Genomic DNA, 19,092 nt, shown 5'->3' with positions numbered 1-19,092 from the left:
CATATCCTGAAACATCATAATGGAATTTAGTCGCCCCATCAGTGTTCAAACAAATCCAACCAACAGTAGGAGGCTCCCAACCAATATTGATTTCCTCCTTTCTTCTTGAGTATTCCTTCCATCTATCTCTAATAAATTCCCAAGGCCTACAAGCCTTAACAAAATCCTCATCATGAATCCAAGTCCACATAAAATAGGAAATTTCTAGGGACACCCATCGTTTTGCTAGTACACCCAACATAAAATGTGCAATTCCAATTTTACCTTTTCATAGTTCTAATACGAATTGTCAATCTATATGGGCCTATGGATTGTCAATCCATTTTTTTTTCAAAAATATAATTTACGATTTAATTTAAAATTAATGGTTCAAGCAAGAATCAAACTTGTGTCTTTCACATTATTAATAAAATACTCAAACCAACTGAACTAATAGGCTCATTATGTTATAAATAAATAGTGTCGCTATATATAACACTAAAAATTCTAATTTATATTTAATTTACATAATAAATTTTGTGATGATTATTTTTTATCTAATAATTAATTTGTTTACATATATAAATTATAAATAAAAATCATAGGTTTAATAAGTATTTACATATGTAAAAAAATATCAAATTTATTTAATTATCAATTACTATAAAAAATATCTAAATGCATTATTTAATTAAATATCATATTTATTTAATTTTTAATCATTATAATAAACATCTAAATACACCATTTAATTAAATATCAAATTTGTTTAATTATCAAATTTTGTAAATAAATTAAATGAATAAAAAATTTCTAAAAAAATAATTTTAAAAAAATTAAAACATATGGATTGACAATCCGTATGACTATACGGATTGATAATCCGTATGACTCATACGGATCAACAATTCATATGAGTTAAAAAAACTCATACGGATTACCAATTCTTATGAGTTTTTTTTTGTTTTTCTTATTATTATTTTTTTAAAAAAAAACTCACATGGATCAATAATTCATGTGTATGAGTTAAAAAAAACTCATACGAATTGTCAATCCGTATGAATCATGCGGATCGTCAATCCATATGAATCATACAGATCATCGATCCGAAAAAAAAAAAAAGACATTTTAGTCCTTACATTGTGTTACTGGATGTTCCAACAAAAATACTAAATGTCCAAAGCAATTACCCATAAAATAATAAGTGATAGCCTATAACTTCATCTAAGGTTGAACCCAAAAATATCTCAAATACTCATTTTGATCCTTGAAAAATCAACACATAACATTTTAATTTCTAAAAGATAAAAAAAAATTAAATTTAATCATTGAAAGTAAAAAAATACAATAAATTAATCATACCCTTAATTCTCTTCCTTATACTCTAAGGTGTTTGTACCATGACATAAGAGTATAAGACTAACTTACGTCACACTCCATGTGTGCAAATTAGTTGCCACGACATTGACTAGTCTAATGGAGTAATTTGTCAGCTAATTCACGATGGAGTAATTTGTCAATATTGATGGTTTTAAATTTTTTTTTTACAGCAGGCCATTATTATTGATCGTTCCCATATTATCCCTCTTCTTCTCGGTCAAGCATTCCACCACTGTCACTCTTTCCGCCTCACCGCTCCGTCATCTCCACCTTTGCCGCTGGCAAACCCCCCATCTCCAACCACACCTCTTAACACAAGAACCTAACCAAAACAAATTAACCGTTCACACAACACAATTAATTTTAGATCCCCCAACTCAGACCTTATAGATCAAACAATAGGGAAAATAATAGCACAGAACAGATAATATCAACAAGCAAAAACACCTGATTCCAAGTAACCCAATATTTGATAAAAGGTCCGGTTTCCCCAATCACAACGGAAGCCAAGTTAGCCAGAACCTGAAGCGGAATCACAATCATCAATACCTTCTTCTCCCTATCCGGTAAACAGTTTCAGAAAAGACTGTCCCCTGCCTCATGCAATTTGTTGTCCCTCACCGCCAACACCAACCTCTCGTCGGACGCTAAGTGCCCATCTCTGAGTTGATTTCGTTGCAAAAATCTTAGCGCACATAGAATCCAAATATTTCAGGTGATTGAGGATGCAAATCAAATAAATCCGAATCAGGCGAAGCAAAGCCCTCTCAAATAAAAAATCCAAAGAAAAGCCATAGCAACAATTAGAGCAAAATAGCGCAATCGAATTGAGTCAAAGAAGAACAACACAAATTTGTTCCTTCAGTGAATAACTCCACGATAGCACAAATCGCGATTCGAACCACAAGGTTGAAAGTTTGGTTTGGGTAAGAGAAGCGGGTGGAACACGTGCTTGCAGTATGGAATCATCTTCATCTTTCGCCATCTTGCAATTCCTCTGGACATATCGCGCACTCCGCGCCTCCATGGTGTGACACCACTGGCAGACTTCGCGGCTGAGGCCTCCGCCCATGGTGCGACAAAACACGACGACGGAAGGAGGCGGTGTCAGAGGAGAATTAGCGGAAGTATGGGAAGACTATCTTTTATCAATACCTTCGAGGGACAGCGATTTGGTTGAGGCAAGGGAAGGTGGTACATAGGAATGTGATTGAGGTCGGTGTTAATGGGGGTACTCTATTACTCATGGTTTGGAATGTCCGTAGTGGCAGCAAGACGTTTGGTGTGGAATGTGTTGTAGAGAGAAGGGTAATTTGGAGAAAGAGGAATAGAAAGAGAAAATAAATTTTTTTTTTACCAATTAGTAAGGAAAACAAAACTTATTGGCAATTTAGTCCTGCTAAGTAAGCAACAGGTGAAACTCTTTCTAATGATATTTTAGTCTAAAGATGTCACATACGCATACATTATAGAAATAACAGACAAAATTAACAATAAGATTAATTTATTATATTTTTTATTTTTAAAAATTAAATTTAAATTTTCTATCCTTTAATAACTAAAGTATCACCGGTTGATATTTTTAGGATCAAAATAAATATTTACCGTTTAATTATTTATCTTTTCAAATTAGATTCAATTTGGTTTTTAATCTTCTAAAAATTTTGATTTAATCTTTTATTTTTTAAAAGCAAGTTAAATTAATCATTGTTACTTTATGATAATGACATTAATAATTTTAACAGAATGATAATTAAAAATAATCATAAGACGTTATCTTTCTACACAAGTAAGGAAGAAAAAAATCATCACTATCAATCCGATAGAAAACCCAAGAGAGAGAAAAAAATGTTTTTTTTGTCATTGTATACTCACATGAGAAAGGAAGAGATTTTCTCTCAATTTCCTTTTTTTTTTTTAATGAAAAGAGGATTATTTTCTCACAATCTCAATTCACTAATTCATATTATGATCGATTCACTCAAAGAATTTAATTCGGTTGGTTGATCATAATGCATAAGTTATTATAAACATAAACTTCCTAACACTATATTCTATTTCCCCAGATAAAAAAAAACTAATTGTTTTATAAATTAATTCTATTTAGTAACTTAATTTTACATTGTTGGTATTCCTTGGAGTCCTTGGAGTCCTAAAAGAAAATTAAAAATCATAAAAAAAAATAGATACTTGAAGAATGTATTTAGAAAGAGTATATTAGTTCTGTCCAAACAAATCTTGTAAGTCAAGGAATTAACATTTCCAATGTTTGAGAATATTTGTTGAAGAGCCTAAAGAGGTTTGAGAATAATGAGCTTAGAACCATAAAGGTGAGAATACTAGAGTAGAGATATGACAATAGTGATCTAGAGAGGTAAGAATACTATGTGCAAATATATAGAGTTGACAATACTAGATTTAGAAGTAGTGTATAGAAGCTTGAAAAAATATAGTGAAAGTTGAATCGAATTAGAGAGTTACTCAAACATGTCCTTGAAAAGTTCCTAAATTTTTTTTTTCAATTAGGCCCTGAACTTCTGTTTATTTTTAATTAAATTTGTCATTGACCATAGTCAACATATTTAACAAGGACCTAATTAAAGAAAAAAAATATAAGTTAGGGACTCAATTGATTTTTTTTATTAAAAACTTAATTAAAAATTATCAAATAATTCGGGGATGTGCAAACTAATTTAACTTTTTTTTAACTCAAAGATGCCTATATCATTTCATCGAAGATAATAAAATCAATACATGAAGGGACTACATTAAAAATACAATAACTAACATGAAATTTAAATACTTTAATAAGTGAACGAGCGACTTAATTTGTTTGTCTCTAAATGAAAAAACTTTAAGCTTTGAACTTGCAATGGTGGGTAAAATTTTACACAATAGACAAGCTATAGTGCATGCAATATATACATTACATAAAAGTCCTTGAATAATATGCAGAAACTGACGTAGATATTGAAAATTATATAAGTGTCAGTATTAATTAAAATTGCATTAAAATAATATGTAATTCATTATTAATTTATTATGAAAGTATAACTCATTTGGTTAAATTAAGTGAATGAATTATTATAAACTTCTTGATATCTTTGATTCCTAATGATAAAAAATCATTATTTATTTTTTCATTAAAATAGTAAAACGAATTTTGATTCTCACAACTTATAATAAAATAGTCAAGCGTGTTCTGGTTTTTAGTAGAGATTTTTTATCATGAAATTACGAGTGCATTATAAAAAAAAACGTTTAAAATATATTTTTGATTAAAAATAAAAATATAAAAATCATTCAATATGTTTTTACAGAATAAATTGCTAATTTAATTTATGGAATTATAATAATCAATCAAACTAGTCTCTAAAATTAATGAAATAGTGAAATGATATATAAAATTATTAATTATCAATCAATTAATTTTCTCTATTATTAGCTTGTGTTATATAATGCCCTTGAAAATGATGATTGATACGTTAAGTGTCCGAGTCACAACCAATTAGATACACATGTGTGATTATCACATCATAAAGAATGAAAATGATCAAAATATTGGTGGAATAATAATCGATTTTTTCATTTTCCTACCTATTTTTTTCCTCCACCCATTAATTTTGGGTTAATCTTTTAATTTCTCAATTAAAAAATATCAGTGTAATATCCCCTAACAAGATTGAGTTGTATGAAAAATGCATGTCTAATTAAATGGAAATGGAGGAAATCAACCTTTTGAATAATATTAGAAAGGTCAAGTCCCTTCATTTGATTATGCATTTTTCACATAACTTGATTTTAGGGGTTGATAACATTTTCTCAATAGATAAGAAGACTAACCACATTTTATCAACGAGTAGATCAGAGTACTAATGCAAAACTAGGGAACAACATTTGTTTCACGGAATCTCAACAGATTTCCAGGAATGTGGAGATGGGAATATAAGATAGCACTTGATTTGAGTGATTTCTGTTTTCATTTACAAAGAAATATGTTTGCTTAAAATTTAGAAGAAATGTTTGCTTAAAATTTAGAAGACATTTTCTCTGAAAATATTTTCAAAAACAAATCCAAAACTCAAAACAACAAATCCACGTTTTCTCAGCCTTTTCTGGAGAAGTGAAAACATAGTACACCTAGAACACTTTCTTTTTCAGCCTTTTCTGAAGAAGTGAAAACATAGTACACCTAGAACACTTTCTTCTCCATACATGTTTTCTAAATCTTGAAAATTTGAAAATGAAAATTATTTTCAGAAAATGAAAAATGAAAACAGAAAATAAACACTGAAACCTAGGACCACCTAATATTCCCATATTTGTGACAAGTTTTGAAAAAAAACATTCCTAGGTATTATTGATTCCTGGGAATGTTACAATTTTCTTTTTACAATGTTTTTCAACATTTATGTTCCCATGAGGAGGGGTGGGAAAGTGATATTCCTATGGGAATGTAAACAAGACTGGTAGAATTATCCCAAATGTACGTTTATCCCAAATTCATTTTAAACAAAATTCACATCAAAAGAATTAACTATAAGCTTTTCTTAAAAGTTACTTGTTCAAGATTATATGATATATTATCTATTAAACAAAGAAAACTTGTTATATTGAATATTAGATTCAAACAATTATGCATAAATAACCATTTATACAAAATAGTTCACAACTTTAGAAAGCAAATCCAGACTGGTAGACTCAGGTCTCAAACCGTTTTCACCCCAAGCAAGCAGCATCAGTCCATAAGATTTTTCAATCAACAGGAGCAGATTTAATAAACAAAAGAAAATGTTCTACTCACACTAAGTCATTCAAATGGCCACCCAGAATACCCTGCATGATGATGATGGCTGTTCTCAGGGATAGTTGGTGTCGGTGAGCTGCTTCCTGTTGCTTCATCATTACTGCTAGAATGAGAAGAACGAAAAGGCCACAAAAAGGAAAATGGATTTCTCCTTCCATGGCTCTCCCTACCACTACTACTTAAACTTGCACTTCTACTTCTACCATTTGTGCTGCGGTTACTACTACTCAATCCTTGTGGCAGCAGTTCCTGACGACAAACGGGGCAGGAGTTATGCTGGACCAACCATGGAACAATACAATCCGAGTGATATAAATGGTTGCATGGCATTTGTCTTGCTTCAGACCCCACTTCAAATTTATCTTTGCACACTGGACAATGTGAATCTGATCGAAGATGCCTCTGCGTGATCTTAATGGTAGGCATTGCATCGATTGATGATCTTGATGCTGGCGGGGGACCTTGCCTGTTATTAGCTGAAAGCTGTTCAAACAGTTCTTCTAGTCCAGGACCAATAAAATAATCGCCTGTGTTACCTCGTGTTAGACCAATTCCTGGTGCCCCGTTAAAGAGAGCTTCAAAGCCACCATGTCCAGACAATCTAAAAGGTATTTGGCCACCAAAGATCAACAGAGGAGCAAACCCTGCACTGTGTTCAGGATTTGAATCTGTTTGCGCCCTGATGTCATGGCTTCTGCCCCTATCTGCCATTTGATGCCTCATAAAGGCAGAGAATGTTTCCATGAGTCCAAGCCTTTGATCTCGTTCTTCATTGTTGTCCATTTCAAATAAGTCAAAAGGATTAACATGCACCATATCATTAAGTTCATGAACAAATCCCTCGTTACAGCTAGGACAAACCGCATCTCGCCGTCCCAGCCAAACTGGCCTCCTGCAACTATAACACCAATGAGTGTTCCTACTGTTTGACATCCTCTTGTTCACTTCCTTAGTGGTCTCAAACAACTAATCACTAGGCTCCTTCCCCACACCACACTACCTTTAACTGTCACAACAGCATGATGACTTATATACTGCAAAAGAAATTTGATAACAGTCAAGGAACATTGGATATCATCATATCACTCAGATTTAGATATTAAACGCCATCACCACTACCAACAAAAGCCTTATCCTACTAGATAAGATCAGCTTCATGGATCACACAATGTCATTCGGCTCAGTTATATTTAGACATTAAACACCAATTGAACTAAATGCTATGCTGCTCTGCACAACAAAATACTATTTTAATTGTCTGTATGAAGTAGTGTATTAATCACTTGCAAGCTTCGACGCTCATATAAGAAACATCTATAAAATTTATCTCTGATTTGTAACTCTTAAGCAAACATTCTAAAATGACAAGGAATAGACATAAGTAAAAAAAGTATAGATGGATTCACACATTTCACCTTAAACCTTCTATATTGTTTATTTCCATTATAATAAGTAATCATCAATCTTCCACTTAAGATTCCCCAAATTTAAGAAGATTTACACACTACTATGCTTCCAATCCTACAATAAACTTATTCATTTTGACTTACCACCTAAGAAGCAAAAACAATGGACACAAGCACAAACAACTCATTTACCAGATTCAAAAGTAATACAAAATTGAAATTTTAATTGAACTTACAATGGTAAAGGAAATTTGAAGCATGCATAGTTATTAAATTAGATGCAACTAGCATACATATCATTTCTCTGTTAAAAGTAAAACAGCACATAATAAGATGGTTTTAACTGTGAAGAACTAAGCATTATTGGCGAAAAAAAAACTATGATTATGTAAAATTACATGCACAGTGATGAGAATGCGTTGTTGTTTGTAAGGAATAGTTTTGGAAAGTTCCCCAGATTCCGTTGGTTTTAAATGTGTTTGTTATTTAATTATTTTACACTAAGAGGAAAAGAATTACGGATTTAGGTTGAGGGGAAAATCTTGTTTTGCAATCTTCAAATGTTGGGAAAAAAACAACTTAAAAAACAAGTGAAGAAAGTAAGATCTTTAGCTTCTTCGTGAGAAATGGGGAAGTGTGAACGCACCAGTTTCTGGAAGCTTCTTCCAAACCCATCTCTCCGAATCTCAGAACAGCTAATGAGAACAAAAGACAAACAAAATAAAATGCTAAGGCTTTTCAGAAAAAAAGAAAAGAAAAGAAAGAAAACAGCGTACCACACTGGAATATGTGAAGAAAAGGACGTGTTGCTTAGAGCGATGCAAAGGACAATGGTGAATGGTGAGTGAGTGAGACTAAGAGTGAAGAAGGAAGAAAAAAGTGAGGGCAAGTTCTCCAACCCTAACCACTGGATGATGGCATGGGGCAGGGAAAGACGATTATTGAGGAGGAACCGACATACAGCTTAGCTGGCACCGCATGCTTCATTCTTTCCTCTACAGTCCTACTGCGTCTGCATAGTGTGGTTGGTTTCTATGTATTATTTTCTTTTAATAACATTAATGATAATCTTGTTTTAGCTGAATATAATAATTATGAGAGATAAAAAAAATTTCTATAAATTGAACACAGTTATATAATAGGAATCAAATTTCTTAAGATCTTCAATTAAGCTGAAACAACCTTATCTCAATTGATATGTTGAATGATTAGGTAAATTATATAAACTATGTATGAAATATGTAAAAGGACAAAACTTGTGTTTTCCAATGAGAGTTGGAGTTTCACATTGGTAATATGATAAATGATACGATAAATGTCTGCATGCCTATTAAAGTGAAACTCTGATTCTATTTGTAGAAAACAATAACAAAGTAATTAAGAGTGTTTGGTTTGGTTGTTTTATATTTTCATTTTTACTAGAAATAAAAAATGGTGATAGAAATATGTTTGGTTGAATTTTTATTTTCATTTTCAGTGAAAATATTTTCCCAAACGAACCAAAAACTAAAAACAATAAAATCTCGTTTTCAGTGTTTTCAGTTAAAACCAAAAACCTCATTTTGGGTTAAATGAAAATGCGGTGACAATAAATGTAATTTTAAAAAAAATATAAAAATACATTTCCTTTTGAAAATGCGTATTTTTATTTATTGAAAGTAGAAAACAAGAAGTCAAACTAAACATATTTTTAGAATTCTAATATTTTGAAAATAAAAACAGTTTTCAGAAAATGAAAACAGAAAATGAAAATGCAAACCAAACACACCCTAAGTATTTGTATATGAGTTTTTTACATAGTAAAATTACACAAACTCTTATTGTTTTTATCTACTCTTATTATACTTATCTTCATAATTCCTTAAAAATACATTTGATACCCCTTATAAGTTATATAAACCATTTAGTTGTTTGAAAAATACTATATCATACATGGTGCTCTCTATCGTAATGGATAAGGGTGGGTGTACGAGTCAAGGTTCATGAATTGACCTGTTAAGCTCGCGGATCGTGTGAGTAACATATCTCTTTTTTTAAACATACCTAGCTATAGCAAATTTTGGGCCTAGTCTATGAAACTTGTGAGGTTTAATCTCTGAGACCAATGTGTGTGTGTACTTCAACATTTAAACATGTTGACAATAAGTCAATGATTAGAATTAAATGTTTAATATTTAATTTAATGCTTATATTTATATTATTTTTATTTTTATTCATTTCCATTTCCATGTTTTCATAACTTAAAAAAATGAAGAAAAAAATATTTTAATTTAATAATTTTTTATTTTTAAAAGTGTTTTTATTTTCATTTGAGTCCTTGGATTGACCTGTTTATCCATGAGCTTCGAAGACCGGATGCGGACCAAAAAAATAAGATCATTTATTTAGCGGACCGGACTTGCCTGATCCATATGAAACGTGGGCTTCACGAATTAGGTCTTTAACGGGTGGGACAAGACACTGACCCTCGTTAATGTTTGAGTATATTACACTGAAACCTCTTATATATTACAAAAGAGGTTGTTGTAAACATTAAACAATGAGAGATATTGTGTGTAATTTAAAAACCCTCAAGGAAGTTAATGCAATTTACTCTTAATAAATTTATGAGTTTAATTTCTAAGTGTATAACTTATTTTACCTAATCAACCAATTAGAATTTATGATAATATTTTTTCAAAAAAATCATGATAATATGGTTTTTAAGATAATTATTATAAGAAAGTGTTTGATAGGAGTATTCTTTTAAGTTTTTCAAAAATCTTAGATTGAGAATATTAATTTCCTAGAGGAATGTTAGCAATATTTTACTTTAACACTATCTACTATTGACTTGAAAATTACATATGGATTTCATTTCTAAATTAGGAGAAAAACTTATTAAATGAATAGTGAGACCCACCAAAATTTATGATTTCTAATAAATTTTAGTCAATAATAAAGAAAGGAAAAAAATATGTTTTTTGGTCCCTATACTTTTAGTCAATCATGAATTTAGTTCACCTACTTGCAAAGTGTAATTTTAGTCCTTATACTTTAAACAATTTGTGGATTTAGTCCTTGCACATGTTGGATCAAGTGGCCTCGGAATAATTAAGAAGGGGGGGTTGAATTAATTATTAATGAACCTTTACTAATTAAAAATTTATCCTTCTTAATATTACTAAATTCAATTAGGCTTTTACTATAATGTTAAGAAAGTAAAGAACAGAAATAGAAACTTAACCAAAAGTAAAAGCGATAATTAAAGTGCACAGTGGAAATTAAAGAGTGTAGGGAAGAAGAAGACAAACACAAGAGTTTTATACTGGTTCGACAACAACCCGTGCCTACATCCAGTCCCCAAGCGACTTGCGGTCCTTGAGATTTCTTTTCAACCTTGTAAAAGCCTTTACAAGCAAAGATCCACAAGGGATGTACCCTCCCTTGTTCTCTTTAAACAACCAAGTGGATGTACCCTCCACTTGAACTGATCCACAAGAGATGTACCTTCTCTTGTTCTCAGTTACAACAACCCAAGTAGATGTACCCTCTACTTGTACCACAAAGGATGTACCCTCCAATGTGTTAAGATAAAGTTCTCAGGCGGTTAGTCCTTTGAAATCTTTTGTTTAAGGGAAAGGGAAGAATTCTCAGACTCTATCATTTTGAATTCTTTGAAAAGGGAGAAGGGAGACACAAAAGAATTCAGGCGGTTAGTCCTTCATTCTTTTGGAAAAAGAGAGAAGAGAGACACAAAAAGAATTCAGGCGGTTAGTCCTTGACGAATTCTTTTTGGCAAAGGGAGAAGGGAATGAAAAAGATGAATAACACACTTTTGTTTTTTGTGAATCAAAGTTTAGATACCAGAAAACTCAGAAAGCTTTTGGCAAAAGAAGAAGAAGAAAAAAATATTCAAAAGTAAATTGGAAAAGTTAATTAAAATGCAAGTCAAGGTCTTGCTTTTATAGACTCTTCATGTCTGGTCAAGAAAACCATTGGAAGAGTTATAACCTTGAAAAAAACCTGAAAACCATTGGAAGAGTTACATCTCTTGACTTTTCATTCAAAACTTGTCACTGGTAATCGATTACCAAAACCATGTAATCGATTACACAAAGCTTTTTATGAAAGGATATGACTCTTCACAATTGATTTTGAATTTCAATGTTCAGATACACTGGTAATCGATTACCAATATCTTGTAATCGATTACACCATTTTGAAATCAATTGGAACGTTGGAAATTTACTTAAAAGCTTTTGAAATCAAACTTTGCCACTGGTAATCGATTACCAGAGGGTAAAAACTCTGGTAACTTAGAGAATTTTGAGAAAAACTCTTTTGAAAAACAAAATTGTGCTATGTTTGTTTTTTGAAAAATATTTTCAATACTTCCCTTGTGAAGTCTTCTTGATTTCTTCTCTTGAATCTTGCATTCATCTTCTCTTGAATCTTGAAATCAAACTTCTCTTGATTCTTGAATCTTCTTGATTTCTTCTCATGAAACTTGAAATTAAACTTGATCTTGAACTTGTTGACTCAATCTTGAAATCATTCTTTGGGCTTTTTGTCATCATCTTTGTCATTATCAAAACTACTTGAATCATCTTGATTCATCATCATGAAGCTTGCTTCTACAACACATTGATGAAGTTAGCTTTGCTACTGATGTTACGATTTGTGGCAATTTAAATATAATTCTTGAGCGTTTAAAACCCCTAAAAATCTTATTCAATAATTATTTAAAGGTAACTATTGTGTGTAATTTTAGCGGCCATAAATTGGATTACTTCTATTTTTCAATTTCCATCAACTAACTACACACGCAAGAAATTTAAATCAAAATACAAAACTATCAACACTAAGAAAGAAGAAACAAACTAATCACTCAAAACTAAAACAAAAAAACTCCCTCAAAATTAACCAAAAGTAAGAAGAAAAAAAATCAAATTTAAACTCAACCCGGTTCTGCTCCGAGTCCCACTCTTGTTCGACAGTGAATCGTGCACCACAACCCTCAAACACCCAAATCCTAGTACAAAACATTAAGATCTAAAATATGAAATTAGCATTTTTGGGTTCCTTAATTTTGCACTGATAGAAAAAAAAAGCATAAACAACGGAAAAATGGGGGTGATATGTGTGTTGGCATCCTGCTTTGCGCATCCATCAATGGACACAAGAATATGCCCAAGAATGACACTTGCATGGTCTGCGACAACATTGTTGCGAAAGCATTCACACACGATTCTTTCTTTCTCGCGGGCATTTTCTACCACCACGAAAACCACCATAATTGTGTAGTGCCTTCACTCACGTGTTTGGCCTCTAACCGCCACCAATGCGTGGTGGCACCCGTGTTTAAAGTCCCTATTCTCTGTTGCAACACATAGGGTTCACTATGAACCCTTTTCCTTTTGTCAATCGTAGCGTTAATTTTTTACTCTACCGTGTAATTATTTTCCCATTTATTGGCTTATGATCGTTAGTTGGGGCTTGGCAGTTTTTGTTTGAGTAATCATAATGTCAAATGTAATTTTTTTTACTTTGGCTTATGCCCATTTAAAATTTAATAAAGAAGTAAACGAAAGAAAAAATACAAAATTTTGGACAGAGTCTCTTCTGTAATTAAGATTTTTCCCAAAAATTCCAATCATTACAACAACAACATCATTCACAATTTTCATTCATTAATAGAAACTATTTCGCATCCCATTAGTTTAAAACACAATTTTTCTTGAAAACCAACATGCAATAAGGATAGATATACATCTCCATAATTGGGTTCCCTAACCCCAACTATGGTATCAAAAGTTGTAAACAAATAATAAACTCCTCTCACTTATCGATATCTCTTTGTTAGCTCCTCTCTGCGTCGTTTGAAGATCTCTCATGTTCACATCCATTAGTTTAAACGCAGAGCTCTATATACCAAATCAAAGACAATTCAATATATATTTCAAAGACAGGGTGGAATTTAACATTTGAGGTCAAATATCCACTCAAATTTAAAAGGGATTAAAATGGTGTTTTTGATTCCACATCAATTTTATAACAAACACACACAGTTACCTCGAAGAAACCACAAAAGGAGGGTTGAGAGCTTCATTCTCTACCAAATCCTTGAGGTGAGTTTTGAAGATTCTGCTTCGATTAAAGTGTTCCTCTTTGTTCGGTGGTCTTATAGAAAGCAGCGACAGCTTGTGGCGGTCGCCGGTGGTTATGGGTGGTGGAGGATGTGGGTTAGGGCTTTGGGCGAGGGTTTTGGGAAAAGAGAAAGAAAAACACATTTTCTTGCATTGATGGACATATTTATAATCTACAGCTTGTATCGCTAATCGAAATTCAACTTTTGGAAAAAAGTGTGAAATTTCGAGTTGAGCGCGACATTTCGCACTGAGCAAATTATTTCCTTTAGGTGGAATTGAACTTAGCGCGCTGGTCATGCTAAGTGAGCTGACCAAAGATGTTATTTCGCAAATCCCAATGGTCAAAACATGCAAACTTGGGCTATAAACCTATATAGTCCATGTTTGAAGGTGATCCAATGGTTAGCGAGTCCGCAATCATGGTTTTACTGAAACAAGTTTTGGGTAAATTTTGAAATCTCACAATTTCAACACAGATTAATCAAACTCCACACAACCTAACATCCACACCAAGTAGTTGCACAAGAATAATTCACACAACACTTCAACTAATCAAAATTAATCAAATAATACAAGAAAATGAAGAAATACATCAAACATTTATTTTCAATTATCAAAATTTCAGGGCATTGCAACAACCTTTCAGACAACAATAATACCAACCCTCCACCAGCAAATACCAAGCTCCCCTATTCAAACAACAACAATAATTCCAACAACCTACACTTACCCAACATGTGTAGAATAGTTATGGACCTTCTTTGGAGGAGCTGATGAAACAAATGACAACCAACAACATTCAATTTCAACAAAATGTGCATGCCACCATCCAAGACCTTCAGACTCAGATTGGACAGTTAACTACAACTGTTAACCAGATGCAGCAACAAGGTTCTAACAACATTCCTGCACAGATGATCATTAATCCAAAGGGGAATGTGAGTGCTATTACCTTGAGGAGTGGCAAGGAGCTTCTAAATCCAACAAATGCTAGTGCCAAAATTGATGATGGTGCCAAAACAAAATTTGCACCAAAACAGATTTCCCTGCCCTTTCCTTCTAGATCCATTCCTGCAAAGAAAGTGGAGCTTGATTTTGATCTTCTTGAGACTTTCAGGAGGGTGGAAGTCAACATTCCCCTCTTGGATGCCATCAAATAGATTTGAAAATATGCAAAGTTCTTGAAGGATTTGTGCACCCATAAGAGGAAGCTAAAGGGGAATGAGCAAGTGAAGATGGGCAGAAATGTTCCTGCACTTATATAGAGCAAAATTGTTTCTGCCATTGCACCATCTACCTTGCCAGAAAAGTGCAAAGACCTTGGCACTTTCACTGTCCCTTACATTATCATAGACTGCACTTTTACAGATGCCATGCTTGACCTGGGAGCATCAATTAATGTCAAGACTACATTAGTTTACAAATCACTACATCTTGGTGATTTAAAACCAACTAGTGTTGTCATTCAGTTAGCCAACAGGAGTGTCGAACTTCTACTTGGAGTCCTTGAAGATGTGCTTGTGTGAGTTAATGTTTGATTTTTCTAGCAGATTTCTACATCTTGGACATAGAGAATGTGATGTAGCTTCTATGTGGAGCTTGTAGGGCTTGGATCTTCTTCATCAATGGAATCCTTTGCTTCTTGAAGATCAATGGCAGCAAAGTGGAGATAGAAGAAAGATGATTGGAGATGTCACTTCAAGGAGAAGATGATTCAAGAAGAAGCTAACTACCATAGGAAGCTATGGATAAGAGCTTGAAGGTAGGAGAAGATGAGTGGAGGGAGAGGGAGAGAATGGGCATGAAATTGTGTGCCTCAAATAAGGTCTGAACTTTGAAGTATAATTCTCAAATGATCGAAGTTGAAAAAATGCACACACATGACCTCTATATATAGCCTAAATATCACACAAAATTGGAGGGAAATTTGAATTTCTATTCAAATTTCACTTGAATTTGAAATTGAATTTGTGGAGTCAAAATTTCACTAATTATGATTAGTGAATTTTAGCTATGGTTCAGCCCACTAATCCAAGATCAAGTCCAAGATTCTCCACTAAGAATGTTTAGGTGTCATGAGGCGGAAAATTGACCTAATGGGGTTAGTTTTACAAACTAATTCCCAAATAGGGTCTGTTTTAAAACTATTGACGAGGGGGGTCTGTTTTCTAATGGATGTCGCCAATGAAACTGGCGATACAACTGAGTCGCCATTGGCACTGGCGGGATGGTGCTAACGTGGAGGTGTTTCGCCTTTGGCACTGGCGAAACACGTGACGTGGAGGTGGGTCTAGCCAGCAGCACTGGCGAAACACGTGAGGCTAGGGCAACTAGGCAGAGTAGGGGTGCAGTGGTTTAGGGTGGTTTCACTAACATGGCTGGCGAGTTTGCTTTGAAAGTATCTCGCCATTACTTCTGGCAAGAAAGGTGCCTACATTGCGCGCATGCATGCAGACTGAACGTAGGTAGCAGCGTATAGGAAGCAAGCTTTCCCTAAAACCTTTTCAGAAAGGGTTTCGCAAGTGGGAGTGGCGGAATAAGCTTCTCCCCTATAAAACGCCCATACACGAATGAATGGAAACAATTGCGTATTCTGGTGAATTTCCTGGTGGTTGGTGCTTGTTGAGCTTGTGCTGGTGGCAAAAAGCCTGAGCTGGTTTCTCAAACTTGGTAAGTAGTTAATATTTGTTGTATTAATTTTTTTTCTGTTGCTTGATAATTAAATTATTTGTTTTAGTTTTAGGTATTATAAAGTTTGTATGTTATATTTGTTTTAGATATTCTATGTTATTATTTGTGTTATATATATATATATATATATATATATATATATATTAACACAAATAATTTGTAGGTTAATATTTTTTTTTAGGTATTCTAAGATATTATTAAAATATATGGTATGTTAGTTTGTATTAATTTGGTATATATGTTGTTTAAATTTTTCTTTTGTTATTAAAATATACATTGTGTTATTTATTTAAATTTGTGTTTGGTGTTGTTACGTTACGCTTTGGTGGTGACAAAATGCTTGTGAGGTGCGTGTTCTCCCGCCCATATTTGGTTTTTTCAAACTTGGAACGCAGTTAAAATTTTTTGTGTTCTATTTTTTCTGTTGGTCATAATTAAATTATTTGTTTCAGTTTTAGGTATTATAAAGTTTGGATGCTATATTTATTTTAGGTATTCTAAGTTATTATTCAAATATATGGTACATTAGTTTGTATGAATTTGGTATATATATTGTTTAAATTTTTCTTTTGTTATTAAAATATATATTGTGTTATTTATTTAAATTTATATTTGGTGCTGTTACGTTATGTTTTGGTGGTTGCAAAAAGCTTGTGAGCTGCGTGTTCTCCCGCCCATATTGTTCTTCTCAAACTTAGTACGTAGTTAATATTTTTTGTGTTCTCTTATTTGTTTTAGGCATTTTAAGTTATTATTCAAATATATGGTACGTTAGTTTGTAATAATTTGATATATATATATATATATATATATATATATATATATATATATATATTGTTAAAATTTTTGTTCGCATATTAATTTATATTATTAAAATATATATTGTGTTATTTATTTAAATTTGTGTTTGCATGTATTTTAATTTATTTATAGAATATATTTAAATTTTGTCATTTGTATAATATATTTATATTTTTTTATTCAAATATATATATATATATATATATATATATATATATATATATATATATATATATTCTGTTATTTATTTAAAGTTGTGTTTGCATGTATTTTATGCGGAAGCAATATCTTCCAAGATTATTTTTGATGATACCAAAGAATCAAGAGTTAAGCAAGTTCCAAAGAATCAGGAATCAAAAAGCTTCAAGAATTAAGTTTCAAAGAATCAAGATTCAAGAATAATCAAGATTCAATCAAGTTTCAAGAATCAAGATTCAAGAATAATCAAGATCAAAATTCAAGACTCAAGATTCAAGAATCAAGAGAAGACTCTATCAAGATAAGTACTAAAACATTTTTTCAAAACATTGAGTAGCACAAGAAATTTTTCACAAAATCTTTTACCAAAGAGTTTTACTCTCTGGTAATTGATTACCAGAATGTAGTAATCGATTACCAGTAGCCAACATTGTTTTCAAAACTAAAACTGATTTACAAAGTTGTAATCGATTACCATAATCATGTAATCGATTACCAATGTTTTAAAACGTTAGATTTCAAATTTCAAGAGTCACAACTTGTGATAAAACATTTTCAAATCATTTTAAACTTGTGTAATCGATTACACAATACTTGTAATCGATTACCAGTGTTTCTAAACATTTTGATTTTCAAATTTAAACATGAAGAGTCACATCTTTTGATGCATAATCAATTACACTATAATGGTAATCGATTACCAGTGTCTGATTTCGAAAAATAAATTTCCAAAAGTCACAATTCTTAATGTGACTTGTTTCTGAAGATTTTTTCAAAAGTCACAACTTTTTAAGTGACTAGTTTTCAAAAGAGTCACAATTTTTAAAAGGTGACTAGTTTTAAAGAAATTTCCAAAGAGTCACAAACTTTAACTTGAGTCATCAAATGATTATAAATATGTGACCATGGCATGAATTTCAATAACGTTTTTATAGAACTTTCTGATTCATTTCTCTTCATCTTTCTAAAAGTTTTTGTTCAATACTTTCTCTTTCAAGAAATGTTCATTGACCAAAAACTTGTGCTATTCTTTTTCTTCATTCCTTCTCCCTCTTGCCAAAAGAATCGAAGGACTAATCGCCTGAGTTCTTTTGTGTCTCCCTTCTCCTTCTTCCAAGAAAATTCAAAGGACTAATCGCCTTAGAATTCTTTTGATTCTTCCCTTCCCCTTAAACAAAAGATTTCAAATGACTAACCGCCTGAGATATCTTTTGTTTCCCCTTACAAAGATTCAAAGGACTAACCGTCTGAGAATTCTTTGTCCTAACACATTGGATGGTACATCTACTTGGGTTTTTATACTAAGAACAAGAGAGGGTACATCTCTTATGGATCAGTTGAAGTGGAGGGTACATCCACTTGGTTGTTGAAAGAGAACAAGGGAGGGTACATCCCTTGTGGATCTTTGGCTTGTAAAGGATTTTACAAGGTTGAAAGAAATCTCAAGAACCATTGGTTGCTTGGGGACTGGATGTAGGCATAGGTTGTGGCCGAACCAGTATAAATCTTGTGTTTGTCTTCTTCTTCCCTACACTCTTTAATTTCCGCTGTGTACTTTCAATTGTCGCTTTTACTTTTGGTTAAGTTATTATTTCTGTTCTTTACTTTCTTAACTTAGTAATAAAAGCCTAATTGAATCTAGTAATATGAAGAAGGATAATATTTAATTAGTCAAGACACATTAATAATTAATTCAACC

General features: G+C 32.2%; 1 protein-coding gene and 1 long non-coding RNA gene across 3 annotated transcripts; both read right to left on the bottom strand.

Moving 5' to 3' along the window:
• Positions 1–1,273: 1,273 nt before the first annotated feature.
• On the bottom strand, positions 1,274–2,717 carry LOC114391373. Its single transcript, XR_003662158.1, has 2 exons — positions 1,807–2,717; positions 1,274–1,681 (listed from the first exon to the last, which is right to left on the bottom strand). It is a non-coding gene; the product is annotated as an uncharacterized LOC114391373 (long non-coding RNA).
• Positions 2,718–5,967: 3,250 nt separating this feature from the next.
• On the bottom strand, positions 5,968–8,600 carry LOC114391347 (probable E3 ubiquitin-protein ligase RHC1A). Of its 2 annotated transcripts, XM_028352385.1 has the most exons (3): positions 8,349–8,600; positions 8,219–8,267; positions 5,968–7,200 (listed from the first exon to the last, which is right to left on the bottom strand). In XM_028352385.1, the coding sequence occupies exon 3, from the start codon at positions 7,097–7,099 to the stop codon at positions 6,170–6,172; it is 930 nt and encodes a 309-aa protein (XP_028208186.1). In that variant the 5' UTR covers positions 7,100–7,200; positions 8,219–8,267; positions 8,349–8,600; the 3' UTR covers positions 5,968–6,169. The 2 variants fall into 2 exon arrangements, with proteins under 2 accessions (XP_028208186.1, XP_028208187.1); XM_028352386.1 differs by lacking the exon at positions 8,219–8,267.
• Between the last annotated feature and the right edge of the window lie 10,492 nt (positions 8,601–19,092).

The sequence above is a fragment of the Glycine soja genome, chromosome 2 (assembly GCF_004193775.1).
Source record: "Glycine soja cultivar W05 chromosome 2, ASM419377v2, whole genome shotgun sequence".
In the NCBI taxonomy this organism is placed as follows: domain Eukaryota; kingdom Viridiplantae; phylum Streptophyta; class Magnoliopsida; order Fabales; family Fabaceae; genus Glycine; species Glycine soja.
This window is presented reverse-complemented; position numbering and strand designations above follow the sequence as displayed.

Bases quoted from the DNA above. Each gene is read 5' to 3' on its own strand.
- LOC114391347 (XM_028352385.1), bottom strand. From the start codon at position 7,099: ATGTCAAACAGTAGGAACACTCATTGGTGTTATAGTTGCAGGAGGCCA.